Genomic DNA, 16,560 nt, shown 5'->3' on the forward strand with positions numbered 1-16,560 from the left:
ACTGGTGCTCTCATGGAGGGTAAGGCGTGATATTCCTGGGAGTGCCATCTCTCTGGGAACTTGCGGCCACAGGCTGAGGACGAGGCGGGACCTGCTCTGTACAGTGCGTGCCTCACCACAAGGAGGGGCTGTGGATGGTAAGGGCGTGTGCGTTTGGCTTCTCCTAAATTATTTGTGTGTTGCCTTACATCACAGTTCAGTGTGAAATACAGTCAAAAGAATTGATGGTTAACTGTCAAATTCACAGCATAGCTACGGTCCCATGTAACTTCAAAGTCCTCGCGGTATATAGCTCCCCCTAGTCCGTTTTAGCATCGCAAGACCTCCCTTCTCTCCTCTCAAAATAAATCATCATGGTGTATGCGTGTCCCCGTCTGACCTTTCCCTTTCATGCACCAGTGTCTGTCCGACTGATACTTTTGTGATATGTTTTCACATATTGGCACACATTGGTGACTATTGAGAAAAAAAACAACTCTATCTAGCGCCTAGAAGGGCAACACGGGTTTAGTATGTGGGGATGTGACTTTATTAACTGGAAGTAGACTGTGTACGCAAAAGAATTAAACATAAGTGCAATATTATCGTAGATGGTTGTGTCGCGAGGTATCAGATCACTACGCACAGGACAATAGAAGCACATTAGGAGGGATGAGAGCTGGTAATTGGTAGTTATTTTGGACATTTTATTGCGATTAGTTTTAAAATTGCCTGGTCGACTTTCTCCTGGAGAAAAAAACGTCATAAGGAATTTAACACTGTCATATGCTGGAAATGTACTGTTTCTCATCAGCGCGTTGTTAGGACGCCGGTAAGCTTTGAGTGGCTTACATTTACTTATTGTTGTTTGCATTGGTATAAGTGAACTGAAATATGTTACAGTTTTGTGCCGAGTCTAAATACATTTGCATGACGTGAGCTCAGCTCTTCCTGTGCGAATGTCTTCGGAAGCCACGCCCACTTCCAGAGTCTGAGAGCAAGGAACCACAGGTGTTTGTTTTAAAAGCACTGTTGTTCATGTCACCCTACAGTGACCTCTGTTGCCTGAAATTAACCTGCTGCGGTGCTGGCATGCTCCTCTGCGGCCTCTTTGGATCAGCAGCGCTGGGTGTAGAACCAAAACCAGTCCTGGACGTGTTGCAGTCACACAGGGCATATTACAGCCAGTTATGAAGGGGAACATCGAAACTATTTCAACATTGTAGTGTCTTTCAGACTAACATGATGCAACGTCTGTCAGTGCCAGAAACCAAACGAGCCATGCAGAGACTGTCATGTATTGGTGTCAAATAATATTCATTGCCTGCCTGACACAATAGGTTAGGAGGTACAAATGTCCCCTGAAAAATTATATGAGAAAAAAGTACAAACAGTGATGCGGTGGAAGCTTGAATTAATCTCAGCTACTGGCAATTACTGTGCACAGTATCCAAGTACATTATTTCCTGTCTGTGCCCATACGGAAAGGGGACCAAACAATCCATTCTTTATTATTTTGTTTCTTTTTCTTTGTTTAATGTAAAATGATACTCTAGGAAAATGGCAAAAGTATTGACTACTGTACTAAGACATTGATGGCCTGAAAGAAAATAACAAGCATTAAAAATGCAATAGGTCTCGCCTTTCATGAAGTTAGCCATTTGCTTTGCTATACAATACCATTAGCAAAGCAAATGGCTTTAACGTAATCAAAGGTGAGACCTATTGAATTTTCAATGCTTGTTTTTTTGTTGCATAGAGTTTATTACCATTTCAAGGACAAAGAAACACACATTAACTTCGGGGATCCATTATGTTGAATCTCAACTGAATGGTACATATACATCATATATTGACTGGGAGAGGGGCATCTATAAATTTACCGAAATTTAGAGCATAATGCTACTTCTGGAGAGAAACAAAAGCAAACTACTCCCTGTAAGGTCCCTTACTTTTGAGGAATTACTGAACAACTTTTAAGGCGAAAAAAGTGGCAGTAATGTCAAAAGAATGCTTACCTGCAGTATTGCCCTAACAGACCATAGTGTATTGAATGACACTGTCCCTGAATATAAGTAATTTAAAAAACGGATATGGGGCTCATGAATAGGGATATGGCATAAGAGATTGTGTTTTGATTTACAACTGTCGCCCTGACGTCCCATAATACTACTAAATACGTGAATGAGAGGAGCCAATTTAATTCTGATCTACATGGAATATGACTTGTGTTTTTTTTTTATGTTCAATCCAGAAATACTTCATGGTCGACATATTATCACATACATTTGCTTTAAACGTTATTTGTGGGAAACTAAAAAAGAAAATCGGGTAAAAGCATCACTGTTGTTTAAAGTTGTTCTGTTTTTATTATTGTGTAATGATTTATCGTTTCCTTTTTACACTAGATGGTGGGAAAAAAGGCTACTATTTGGTCATGAAATGTTTCTAACATAGATATTTGAACTGTTAATGCATTATGACTTTTCCTGTGTTAGCGAAGGGAAAATCAAATGTTAAAAAAAAATATTACTTGCAGCAAAGGTATCTTGGACTTTTGTTTTTCATGGTCTCTGATGAAAGAGTTCCTGGAAGGCCTTTCGAGTGTTAACCAATATGAAAAACACTTCTCTCCCCTAGCAGTTGAACATGGCCATCTCTAAATTAATGGGACCACCCTTTAAAGCCATATGAAGATCAAATGTCCAACATTTGATCTGGACAGATGCATTCGTCTTAGTCATTATTAAGGCTGAGGTTTTCCTCTTTGCAAAGTCGCACATCTTTCCTTCCTTAACTTATCTCCGATTTCCATTTCGGATGATATCCTTTACTACCTTCTTTCTGCACACTGCATCCCCAGCTGTGAGGGTTCTCCACACATTAGATGCCAAGAAATCATTGACTGAGATATTAGTTGAAAAAGACATGACCTGTGATAATCCAAACTTCTTTTGATCATTTATGGGGCTGCTCTCCAAGATTTAGCCTTCTCAAATAAGACCATAGAGAGAAAGCAACTGCTCTGAGAAAGGTTCACATCCCGCACATTAGTAGGGCTACCACTTGGTTATCCGTTTATACCTGAACCAAACATTATGCGTTGTTTCGGAGTCCTCGACCCATGCCATTTGACTTATTTGGTTAACTGACTTCATTTTTTAAACCAGAAAGAAAAAATGTTGCCTCTTCGAGGCTTGCTTTTTTAATTTTGAGGCGTTTTTAGGTTTTGCCTGCACAGAGGCTTGCGCTGTGGTTGCGAAATCTCCTGGATTTAAAAAAAAAAAAAAAATTCATCTTAAAAAGGGTTTAGAGCCTGCCCTTTACTTACTATTGGCTGGCTTCCATATCGCTCTTGTTTCCTTGCTTCCTGTTGGTCAGCACCCCTCCTCCTTCCTGGTCTTCGTGCTGATGTGTAGCCTGTTCCAAGGGCTGCTTCCGGTTTCTAGTGTCCTTCCAAAGCAGGTTCCTACATCCTGGTACTCTTTATGTTTACTATTTGGGTCACACATGCCAAACAACCGCAGCTCTAAGAGCTACCACCGTGGCACACATACTTGTGGGTATTCAATACCATCATTATTCTTTTATAAACTAATAGAAAATTGAGCACGGTACTACCCTGCAATGTGTGCAGAAAATGTCCTGGGTTTCCCGATCTATCCCAGCTTTAATGAGCTCTCCAGTCCGTCATGAGACTGGCACAGCAGAAATAAATTCCACTTCCCTCAGTAATCTTTCTGTCCTCTCTAAAATCGGTCACGCTAATGGCACGCGCTAATACATGTTGCACAGTGGCACAACATGGTTTAAAGATTAAAAAAATTAATAAATCAATATGACGCGATCAGCATTGACCACATCCTAGTAATTCTCTACTAAGCAGTCATTGTTGCTTAATAGCCGTAATGATTATAGGATGCTGCTGCTATGCTCGCGTGATTTTCTGCAAGCTTATACCTGCAATTGTAACTCTACAATGTCTTTTTGTCTTTTTTTTTTTAGATGCAAAATAATCGATAAGCATTTAACAGTGTTGGCAAAAAAACATATTGAGACAAAGTTCATCAAACTAAATGTTGAGAAAGCCCCATTCCTAACTGAAAGGCTTCGCATCAAAGTGATACCGACTTTAGCACTAGTGAAAGATGGAAAAACTAAAGATTATGTGGTTGGCTTCACTGACCTGGGCAACACAGATGACTTCACTACAGAGATCCTGGAGTGGCGACTAGGTTGTGCTGATATCATCAATTACAGGTAATACTTCGATTTGAAAACATGACTCTTAATCCTGCCTTAGTCTCTCTTTTGCAGAAAGTTACATTTTACAACTCGTGTTTTTTTATGCTCTTTTCCAAAACATTTTGCATTTTGGAGCAGAATACCTTCAAACGTTTTAGAAAGTAGGATGCATTGTGTAATAGATGATGATTAAAAGGTATAGAAATCTGTGATCTAGTGTGATCCTGCTAAGAAATCACACAGTTTATAACCCTGCAATTACAGCTTGAGTGCCAGTTTGATAGTGGTCACCATCAGGCAATTTCATTTTTTTAAATTTATATTTTGTATAATTTTGAACATGTATTTGGGGTAGCAATGGAGAGGCCTACAAAGGTTTCTCATAATATCTTACACAAGTGCCTTAGATTATCTTTTTATTTATGTGGTTTGCCAGATGTCAGCATTTCCTTCTTATGAACTCCTGCGTCCGTCTCCTTCATGCTTTAAGGCAGACTGATCAATTGATATCTCATCTCTTAATTACCGAGCTCCCACCTTTCCTAAACCTATTTTTTCGGTATCGTTTGAGTGGAGTATTGTGCCTGATAGAGGAAGTCCAATCTATACTCCTTAATATCTGGATATAGCATAATGATGAACTTAGGTTTTTTTGTACTGTTAGTGAAGCGTAACATAAATGGCAATCGACTGTAGATGGTAACATAGTCAGTACTTTCAATAAACACTTATTTAACCCCTTCGATGCTCATGACGGAACGGTTCCGTCATGAGCATTGGTTGAGCTGTGCTCATGACGGAACCGTTCCGTCATGGCCCCGCCCGCGCTCGAACCCTTCAGCACCGCGGGGGAATCCGCGCAGCGCTGAAGGGGTTAAAACCATTCATGATAAAACATGTCATTTTGTAAAGATATGGATGAGGGCTCGACATTTCACTTGCTTTCATTTTTGCATTTTACATTTTCCAAGTAATTTAATAATCATATGTTATAACTTCATGTCATTGGAATAGGCGGGTTTGAGGAACTTAACCCCTTCAGTGCCACGCCCTTTCCCCGCCCTGTGCCGGGCGTTACATTAGCCGGCGGGGTTCATGACGATATAGTCTCGTCATGGGCACAGCGCAACCGTGCTCCATGACGAGACCATCTCGTCATGGGCACTGAAGCGGTTAAAACATGACGCAGATCCCACAATCTAAACGTAAACATGTTTAGCAGCTCCTACAACAATGCTGTCTGAGGTTAGAGACGCTACAGGTTGTTGTTATTTATAGTGCCAGCCACCAGCAAGGCAAAGTAGTATATTCTCTAATTTTGCCCACTTTCTTGTGGAACGTGGAGATTATTAGATTGTGTTGGATGTTTGTTGGTGTGTGTATGAAAATAAAAGAGAAGATGTTCAGTGTTTAGCTTAGAAGTGTTTTGTATTGATGACAGTTCATTATGATGCAGCGTTGTTTATGCTGGATTAATGTTTCTCTTTCTGATTGTTACTGTACTGTTGGGTTGGGAGTACTTTTTTCATGTATCTGACATCAATGCTATGCTGAGCTTGAGAGGATGTATGTTTTCTGTCTAACGTATAATTGGAGTATGACCATTTGAAGGAGCTTCTGGAATGATGGTGCGTGATGGTATAATTGAGTGTGGGGTGTATTGTATCAATTTGATACAGATTATTAACCCTGGGCGTAGCTCGCGTAGTAGTGCTACGCGAAGTGCACTTCGCGAGATACGCGTAGCACTACCCGAGATGCGCGTAGCACTACGCGAACTGCGTAGTGCGCTGTTCGCGATGATTGCATAGTGCCGCATGATTGTCCGCACTGTGCAATCATTGTAAACGGCATCTTGCACAGTGCGAGCTGTCGTTTTCTGCCGCTCGAGTAGATTTTTACTCGAGCGGCAGCTTTCTTAACGTGGACTGGTAGTTACTCATCGCAAGCGGTCGCAAGCATACTCGACCACTCGCAATGAGAAACCTGATCTCCCTGCGTTTAGAATCTCGCCGGGAGATTTATTTTCCATGCTCGCGATCGGCAACTTGATGTTGCTGATCGCGAACGAGGAAAAAGTCTCGCCGGGATGTCATTTTGCTCGCTCGCGGTCGCCAACTTGACGTTGAGGACCGCGAGCGAGCAAAAAATGCCATCTACGCTACGCGATTTTGCACTGTGCTACGTGTAATTCGCGTAGCGCGAAGTAGCACAAACTACGCAAACTTCGCGAGCGTAGTGTAGTTGTCCGCCCAGGGTTACAGAATATCTGATATATGAAATGCTGGCTGCATGTTGTAAGTGCTTTTTATAATGTATTATCAGGATGGATGTGTCGCAAGGTTGGGGTGTGTGTTGGATCTGAAACCAAAAAGGAGTCCTTCACTAAACTAGAGTTGCCATGTATATATCCTTCTAGATTGGGGATTCCGTCTCCAGTCAAGCATGGCAGGCATACGCAAGGCAATATTCCAATTTTAGATTTGTCTTTACTGGGTACAAGGGGCGCTTTAGAAATGGCATTACATTGTTCAATCGGTACTGCTGGTGATATTACAATAAAAACAATTCAAGGAACCCCATGTACGTGACCAACCTGCCAGGCAGGGGTGCCCATTGCACTTGCCCTCCATAAATGATGTTGCTTTATAGCTACTAATTTTAGATGAGCACCCAGAAAGTTGAAGTATAGTTGAAGGGCTGGTTTGAAAACGTGCACGCAGGTAGTGCATGAACCTTGGTTCTGAGTCCATCCAGGATACTGCAGGGCCTTACAGAGGCTTGGAAGCCTAAATAAGAAAATCTTTGATAGCTTGCTCATACCCCACCCAATGGTCTGATAGACATGAACAAACTAGTCATTCCTGCTGGGAGAACCTGATGGAGAGAACTAAATGGAAAAATGCGTCAATATTATGCCAGAAGTAGCAAGAATGTAACAAAAAAACACCACAATATGTCAATGAATGATTACCATAATAAAGCCCTCGCCCCTTCCCACCAACCACACATGAGCGAACACATCATAGCAGATGCCACACACATGTCTAGGCTCGCATTGGTCACTCAAGAACCCTTGCAGTCCCTTTGCTCACTTTTATGCACAATTGAATTCACACTTCTGCCCTTGCATTCTCTCTCCTCTCTCACACAGAGTTGCTCTCAACCTAGTCACTCTTCTCATAATCAATTCTATCACTTTTTCTATTTTCACTCACATTCATCGTGCTTGTACTTCACTTGCTCTCCATCACTCCTCCCTGTCTTCCCTCGCCGTGCTCTCAATTTTTAGTCACACTGACATTTATCTAATGTGCACAATCTAGCTAATGCTCTTTTTTTTAGTACAGAAAATCACAACCTCCATCTCCAACCTGCACTGATTGAAGAGCATATGAGGGCCTTTACTAAGATTCCCTCCCACCACCTAAAACCTTCAATTCACTAGGTAATATAGAGCCCCCCATTAGAACCAAGTCACCATGTGAAAAGGGCTTTGATCTAAGTTTTTTTTATTATACATGCTTATATCTGGGGCCTGAAGTGATTCCGACTTCTCCACATCCACAGGGGTCATGGATCAGGTCCTCTACAATCTGTCTCATACCAGGACGATGGAGAAAGGAAAGTGCCATCTGTACACTAGAAGATCCCTTGTATTCTGTAGAAGAATAACAAGAGGAGCAAGAGAGCCTTGCTTTCTGGACGGACATAGTTGCCATAATAAAAAAGTTTAACATTAGGGCTGAATATTCTTAATAACAAGCATTTGCAATGCAATAGGTCTCGCAGTTAAACGAGTTTAAGCTATTGGAATTGTAAATGACAATGCCTTTTATTTATGTTTTTAAAACGAAAATAAAAGGCATTGGTATTTGCAATGTCAATAGCTCATACTCACGTAAATGCGAGACCTATTGCATTGCAAATGCTTGTTCAGTACTGTGGTTCACTGTAAACGATGTGAGTGTAATGCAGTTGCCGCGATTTGTTAACAAAATGAAGAACTTACAAATACAAAAATTGATAGACTGATATTTTAAAAATAGGAAAATTATTTTAGAATTAGCATGCTTTTCTTTTAATCACCAATCAATTCAAAGATAAAATTCATGTTTATACATGCTTTTATAGCCTAGGAAAGTATAGGTTTGGGTTTTCACTGTTTCGCCAGTCGTGGCATCTGTGAGAAGTGTTGTCACATACAAAAATCGGACTTAGTTACGAGTAAAAACATGGTAAGTGCTTTCTCTGCGCAAGTTTATTACCTGCCCATGAAAAGAAGATAATGAGACAGTTTTTAGGCACAGAGGCTGAATAAACAAGCATTTGCAATGCAATAGGTCTCGTATTTATACAAGTTTGAGCTATTGGCATTGTAAATGACAATTCTTTTTATTTAAGTTTGTTTTTTTTAAAACCTAAATAAAAGGCACTGTCATTTACAATGCCAGTAGCTCAAACTCGTATAAATGCGAGACCTATTGCATTGCAAATGCTTGTTTTAACCGGATATAATGTTTTGAGTGTTGCAGGCTCGCTTTGGTATTGCATTAATGCATATTGCAAGTTTGTAGCAAAAAAAAACAATTTAGGTAATTTACTATGATTTCAGAGACCACGCTGGTAGACGGCACGCATCAGTTTTATAATTCTTTACATATCTGCACTCTGCCTGTTTCCACTGCGGTTTAGAGTGTGTATTACTGGCTGTTATGGGAGCTTAGTAAGTAATTCAGTTTTGGAGCTGCGCGAGGCACTGTCTGCCCAAAGGTTGGGTGGTGGTGACTTGCGCAACCGAGAAAACATTATCTAGTCACAGTTTGACAAGGTATCACGTTTCTTCATGTGATCCTCCCAACTACAGCCCCCAGACTTCCCAAAGCCCGCCTCCGCTTTGGCCCGCCCATTACACAGATTGACTTTCCTGCTGTCCAATCAGAAATCCTGATGAAAGGACGGGCCTGAAAAAAAAAGAAAGTTACTCTTCCTGACAAGAGAGTTGCGAGTTGGTGCCCTTCTGGCACTGCCAGTCCCCTTGCTTGTTTTGGGGCTAGGGTGTTTTTCTGGTAAACGTACTTCTTGCATCTGCACTGCAGCCCTGTATTCGTGTGCATTATTTGCACAACGCTGACGGAATGCGCCGCGACTCCCCCAAGGACGCAGGCACGCGAGGGGTAAGTAAACAAGGGAGTTGTGTGCCAGAGGGCACGGGGCTGCGTTGCACACTCTTGCCGTTGCGGGGGTTCCGACACTGTGCACCCCCCCACTCCCCCCCATACACGGACTCCGGCTGCTGTGTGCTGCAGAGCAGTGCAGTGCCAGTGTGCAGCGGGTGCAGTGAAGAGACCCGGTGCATCTGTGGCAGTCTGAGGCTAAAGACACCCGCGAGGGGCTTTAGGGAGACTGGGGCAGAGAACAAAGGGAGGGGGGAAATAACTTTCCAACTGAAGTATTTAGTTTAAATAAAAAACATGGTGCATGGACGGCTGCTTGTCTCATAAATGTTTGCAAATTTGCATCTAGATTAAGTGTTCAGTTCCAGTGCGGAAAATCGATGTTTGTCTAATGGGCTGCCAAAAAGAATGCGCTGCGTGTGTTTTCAAGGGTGTTTTGGATTGTGTTTGTGTATGGCAGTTATTACTACATATGTTACCCTTTCGTGGCGTTGTATTCCTTTTACTTGGCAGTACTCTCTTTGTAAACCTCGCAAGGATAATAGATCGCGTGGGCCCTGTCGAGTTTCATACCGACAGGTCTGTCGGGTTCCGCATAGATCTAATCAACAGCAAGCGCTTTGCGGTTGTCATGTAGCACTTCACGTCAGTCCTTGATAGTGCTGGTGATGGTAATGATGTGGTTATTTTTGCCAATATAGCGCTTAATACTGGCGTTCGAGTGTACTGATGTAATATTGCTAACTAATAGTCAAAACCTTCACTAGATGTTACCTGTGTAAGCACGCATAATTTTGTCAGATGACGCATGGGGAAGGGAAGTGCCTTGTCCAGTATCACATACCAGTGGTCACAGAGTGTGACCACACAGAGTGTATTCATTTTTGCGTTTTTATATAGCGCTAATGCATACATGCCAACATTTCAGAAGAGCAAAGTAGGAGATTCTTAAACAAGTATTTACAATGCAATAGGTGTCGCATTAGTTAAATGCAGAGCTATTGCTTTGCAAATGTAACAAGCGTTGGCAACGCGGCCGAAAGTGATCGCAATCGCGATTACGATCGCGTGCAACGGAGGGCGCGCGTGCACGTTCACGTGCACTGTAGCTTTAGGCCACGGCAGCACTTTGAAAAAGCCTGTTTACAAAATGTCTCGGCCAGATCAGCGCAAGCGCTGAATCAGGCGAGACCTAAAAATGATCACTTATAGATTTACCAGTGATTCATTCCTGTATTTAAAAAGTGCAAAGCTATAAAAAGTGTGAGTTATGTTCAACCTTTTCAAACACTGTCACCAGATTAATGGAAGATTATGTTTTCATTGTGATATGCCTTTTTGAAAATGTTAAAATTGCTTCAGGCAACCGTTCCAATGGCTCGGGAAAATTGCTCGCATTAAAAAGTACTGCATTTCCGTAAACTGCTTGAGCCTGCTAATTATCTGAAGCCAGATAGTAAATAACAGGAAGCAAATAGTTCACATCAGGCAAATAGAACAAGCGTAGGCAGCTTTCGCAGCGATCACCCGGGAGTGGTGCGTGCGTGTGTGTAGCAGGAAGTGGGATAAGGGAGGGGGGTAGCATGGTGTGCACTTTCGCGGCTGCTTTGATGTTCTCAGTGGCCGCGCGGCTCACTGAGAACATCAAAGCAGCCGCGAAAAGTGATCAGATGGATGACAAATGGTGCGCGCGCCCGACGCACATGCACTGTAGCTGGAGGCCTCAAAGAAGCACTAGTTTGCACTTCCAAATGCCGCTTACTAAAAACTCTCGCCAGAGCAGTGCTAAAGCGCTGGCTCAGGCGAGACCTAAAAAAGGCAGGTATTACTGTGAAAATTATTTAGCAGTTCAATGTCTCCAATTGCATGGACCAGACAGCAGTGAGACAAGCAGGCAGGCTGAAGCACAAGTCGTTTCTGTACTTGACAATGCCAAGCCCTGCCAATCTTGCATATATGGCCCAATGCTGATGTGGTGTCATTAGAGCAAACCTCCACACGGTGTCCAACGACGCTATAACTCTGCCTGTGCCTAGACCGGTACAAAAGGAATCAACCGGCATTGGGAATCCAGCTAGGGACACTTTAAAAAAAAAAAAAAAGTTTTTTTAAACCAGGCTGGCCACCCGTGCGAAGAATTGAAGAATCTTCGTTGGCAGAAATAAATGCTTTGATGCCCACTAGCAACAACCGACCCACCTTAAACAATAACTTTAATCCTATAGGGTGAGTCTCTAAATTAACCTGAGCTCAACCCACTCGTAGCTAAGGCACAGAGCAGACAGGCTTAATTTAGATACAATGTGTAAAGTATTTAAACAATATCAAAACAGTAATTAAGTCAAAACGCAACACTAGAATGAATCCCAAACCAATTTAGAAAAATGTAAAACATTTTAAATAAAATAAATTGACACCTACAAAATGACAAAATCCAATAAGCAGTACCAGAGTTATGATTTTTAAAAGTTTTATGGTTCAAAACAGTGGCGCGAAGCATTTAGCAAGAACCAAGGTCTTTTAGTTGCACTGGACTGGTACCTAAACATGAGTTAAAACTGACTGCGAAGGAGTGCTGCTCTGATGCAGAAACCACACACAGAAACCAGGTTGGAAATTTTACCTTCGCACGTGTGGCCTGATTACGAGTTTGACAGATGCAATACTTCGTCACAAAACTTTACAGATATCCTGTCCGCCATATTACAAGTTCCATAAGCTATAATGGAATTGTAATATGGCAGACGGGATAGCCGTCACGTTTGTGATGGAGTATCCCATCTGCCAAACTCTTAATCATGCCCTTAGTCTCTAAATTGGAAGTCAGAAATCCTCAGAGGGGCATATAGTAGGCTGTTGCCGGAGAAGGCTCCATTACGTCAAATAGCTATTTTGACATTGTCGTGGTGAAGCTGTTGACTTTCGGTGGCAAATCTCAGAGCGGGAGTAATTTTGAATTTCTCTAGTTGTCCGGATAGTTTTGGTACCTTAGACCAGTGGAGATTTCTACTTTTGGACATAGTCGCTTTTTTTAGCTCAGATTCTTCCAGTGGGGCAAGGGTTCGGCTATAGCTGAAGATGGTTCCATGAGGCCAGATAGCTTCTCAGCAAGGTCCAGCTGCTGCGGAAAACCTCTAAGCAGAAGCAACTTGAATCTTAGGCCCAGTCTTCTAGGCTCTTTTCAGGTATCTGAAAGCATGTTCAGTACTTTTTTTAATCTTCCACAGGTCCAGTGCTATGAAGATGGTACTGTGGGTGCCCTATTTATGCCTGGCACCAACTTGTGGTTCAGAGTGACTCCTGGCCCCTTTGTTATCAATAAAGAAAAAATTCCTGGGGGTACCCCTTAACCATCTTTGCAGCAACTCCTGTGTGCCCTACAGCAAACAGTACCACAATTCCCTCTCTCTACTGAAATTCTTCTTCCCTTGTGCAGAGTCTGTGTGCCCACCCCAGAGGTGTAGCTAGGGAAATGAGCTACCTCTCTCGTCTCTCACTGTAAGTGGTGCTTGACTAACTGGGGGAACAAAGGAAGGGTCTGCTCAGATGTTGGATAACATTTGCCTGTGACAGGGTTAGCCTGTTTGAAGTTAATCAAGTTCCAACCGCCCAAATGATGTTCCTGCCGTCGGAATAGAAACACCTTCCCAAAGCCTTGATCTTGCTATAAGCAGTTTTCACCAAGGGGGGTATTGAGCTGCCAAGTGACAGTTAGAGCTCATGCCGATGTCCTCCGAAGGCTTTAGGCAGGGCAAAAGTAACTTTCTAAAAGTATGCTTTTTCTTAATAGTTGGAGTTCTTTTTAGATTTTCACTATTAAATTGTTTTGAATAACTATTAAAAAGCATTTTTTTTTTTTTTTTTTTTTTTTTTTTAAAGTTTTTATTAAGCAATAATTTGGTTACAAGCATGGGCCTACAACCACCAGGGCCGGCCGCTAGGTACAGAGTGAAATACACAGTTGTCAGGGATGCAGTCAAGTCCTGGGGCTCAGCCCCGTAGCGGCTCCGGATAGTTCAAAAGGAACAGAAGACTTAAGTCCAACAGACACAAAAAAAAAAAAAAAAACCAAACTAAAAGAAAAAACAACAACACCAGGCGAGGCATAAGAACAGACCGTGCGAGGCAGGTTACCTCCGGGGAACTCCAGTTCAGGACATTAAGCCACCGGCTAAGGAAAGGAGTACCGGGAGGCAGGGGACGGGGGGGGGGGGGGGGTCAAGGGGGATGAACGCCCATAAGTAGCTATTCCAGAAGATGCCAGGAACCATCAAGGGTCAGGGGGACATGGCGATATCGGTGTCCACCAGGGGAGGCGTACAGATACCCCCGCGATACGCATTCCATTGCCCCCAGATTCTACCCCATGCCCCCGGCTTACCACGGGCCACATACACAGTCTTCTCCCTGAACATACACCAGTCCATATTCTCCTTCCATACTGACACGGTGGGCGGCCGCTGGGCGCCCCAAAGCTGCGCTATATCTCTCTTGGCAATCATGTTACCCAGGGCCGCCCACCGAGTCTGAGCCACGCTGTAATCATTGGGCTCCCACACATTCAGGACACAGCGACGCACCTCCGGCAGCAGCACAACCCCAGTGACCTGTCCCATAACAGTATGGACCCGGCGCCAATAGTCCGCCACCTCGCGGCACTCCCACAGGATATGGAGAAAGGTGGCGCTGAGCCCACAACCCCGCTTGCAGAGCCCGTCGTCAGAAAATCCCATCGAAACCAAGCGAGGACCCGTCACATATACCCGGTGAAGAATCTTAAGCTGTACCAACCGGAGGCGGGCTGGAATGGCGACCTCCTTGTGGGACGACAGCGCAGACTGCCAGTCCTCGTCATCCAATTCCACCCCATCCCCCGTCCAAGCCTCCCGGAGGCGCACAAAGAGGTCAGCCCGGTGATTAATCAGTTTTTTATAAATTAAAGAAATTGTACTGTCCGGGACATGTCCGTCAAGTATGCGGTCCTCGAGAGGCGAGGAAACCGGGATCTTGGTCCCCTCCCCAAAGACGGAGAGCAGGGCGTGCCGAACCTGGACGTAGCGGAAGAACTCCCTGTCCGTAAGCTCATATTCGGCCTGGAGCACCGCGAAGGTCTTAACCGCGCCTTTATGCCACAGGTCTCCCACTTTGCTGATGCCAATCGTATCCCACTGGTCAAACCCCTTCGTAGTCCAGAGGCTGCCCAGGCGGTCGGATGCAAATAAAGGAGTGGCGCATGTTAGTCGCTCACTCCAGCCCATGGCCGCAGTGGCAGCCCTCCAGGTCCGCACCGCAATCTTAGTAGGACCCGTAAGGGTCCGGCCGGCCGAGCGGGAGTAAAGTGCCCTGTTATAGTTCCCGCCGGGAAGCAGGAACTTGTCCATCTCATACGCCGGATTCAAGCCAGGCGCGTACGTGGCATGGTTAATGGCCGATAGCTGCGAGGCCCAATAGTACCTGCGAATGTCGGGAAGCGCGATGCCCCCGTCATACCAGGGGAGAGTAAGCTTAGCCAGAGCAATACGGGCCCGCCCGTCCCACACCAGTCTCCTCTGCAGGCTCTCCACCTCCCGAAAGTAAGCCACTGGGATAACGTCGAAGGAGTTCTGGAGTGCATAGAGGAACCTGGGAAGGGACATCATTTTAAACAGCGCAGCCCGACCCAGCGGGGACAGGGGGAGCCTGCACCACCGGGCCGTGTCCTCTCGCAATCGCCGAAGTGGGCGCAGGAGATTCTGCTCATAGCGAGCCGCCGGGTCCAGCGAAACGTATATCCCCAGGTACTTAAAACCACTCAGAGATATTTGGATCGGAAGCCGAGGCGGCAGGAGAGGAGGACCACCAGAGATGGGATAGACGCAGGATTTAGACCAATTGATCGTGAGACCCGAATTGTTCCCGAAGGAAGTCAGAACGTCAAAGAGGACGTTGAGCGACTGCCGCGGTGAGGTGAGATACAAGAGAATATCGTCCGCATACAGCGAGACCCGATCTTCGAAGCCCGGGGCCCACCGGATCCCCATAAGCGAGGGCTCCCAGCGGAGCCAAGCAGCGAGTGGCTCCAGGGCGAGAGCAAAGAGCAAAGGGGACAACGGGCACCCCTGCCTCGTGCCCCTGCCGAGGGCAAAGGGCCGAGAGACCCGCCCATTCACCACCACTTGAGCCATGGGTTCCGTGTAGAGAAGCTTCACCCAGCCAATAAATCCCTCTCCAAAGCCGAATTTTGCCAAGACGGCCCAGAGGAATGGCCACTCAATAGTGTCAAAGGCCATCGTGGCATCCAAAGAAACCAACACGGCCGGTTCGGAGAGGAACTCCGCCCTGGCAAGGGCGCCATGAAGACGCCGCAAGTTAAGAGCGGTATTGCGATGCGGGATAAAGCCGCATTGGTCCGGGTGGATAAGGTCGCACACGACACTCAACAAGCGATTGGCCAGGATTTTCGCCAGGATTTTAGGCTCCGCATTGAGCAGTGAAATCGGCCGGTAAGAAGTACAGCGGTCTCGCGGCTTGCCCTCCTTGGGGATAACGACTATAGTGGCCAAGCGCTGGTCGGCCGGAAGGGAACCCGCCGCAAGAGAGTCGCGGAACATGCGGCTGAGGAAGGGCGCAAGCTTATCAGGGCGCAATTTGTACAGTTCAATGGGCAGACCGTTAGGACCCATGGCCTTACCAGATCGAAGGGAGCGAATCGCGGTCGCTATTTCATCCGACGACAAGGGGGCGTCCAGCCGCTCCCGGTCCTCAACAGACAGGCCGGGCAGGGCAATGTCTCTCAGTAGGAGGCGAGAGTCATCCTCATCCCTGTCAGTCACCGGGGAGTACACCGCCCGGAGGTGGTCGGCAAAGCATTCCACAATCTCATCCGGCTCAGTCACACACACACCATCCGCAACACGCAACTCGGGGACCACACGATTCACTCTCTCCTTTCTGTCCAGCCACGCAATCAACTTTCCCGCCTTGTCCCCGGCATCATACAATCGGCCCTGCTGCTCCCTATACATAGTTTTGGCCGCGTCAGTGACCAGGGACCTATACTCAAACTGTTTCAGGCTAAGGGCATGGAGCCCTTCCGGCGTGACACCCGCCTCCAAGGCCGACTCCAGCCCCGAGATGTCAGTCTCCAGCTTCACCACCGCCTCGCTCCTAACCTTTTTGG

The 16,560-nt window shown here is 45.3% G+C and overlaps 1 protein-coding gene across 1 annotated transcript in view; it reads left to right on the forward strand.

Moving 5' to 3' along the window:
* The window catches only part of TXNDC9 (thioredoxin domain containing 9), a 118,424-nt gene that overhangs the window by 57,405 nt on the left and 44,459 nt on the right, over nucleotides 1-16,560 (forward strand). Inside the window, exon 4 of the mRNA XM_085622778.1 lies at nucleotides 3,985-4,239. Coding sequence (XP_085478904.1) covers nucleotides 3,985-4,239 — 255 coding nt within the window. The remainder of the gene's footprint in view (nucleotides 1-3,984; nucleotides 4,240-16,560) is intronic.

The sequence above is a fragment of the Triturus cristatus genome, chromosome 8 (assembly GCF_964204655.1).
Source record: "Triturus cristatus chromosome 8, aTriCri1.1, whole genome shotgun sequence".
Lineage (NCBI taxonomy): Eukaryota > Metazoa > Chordata > Amphibia > Caudata > Salamandridae > Triturus > Triturus cristatus.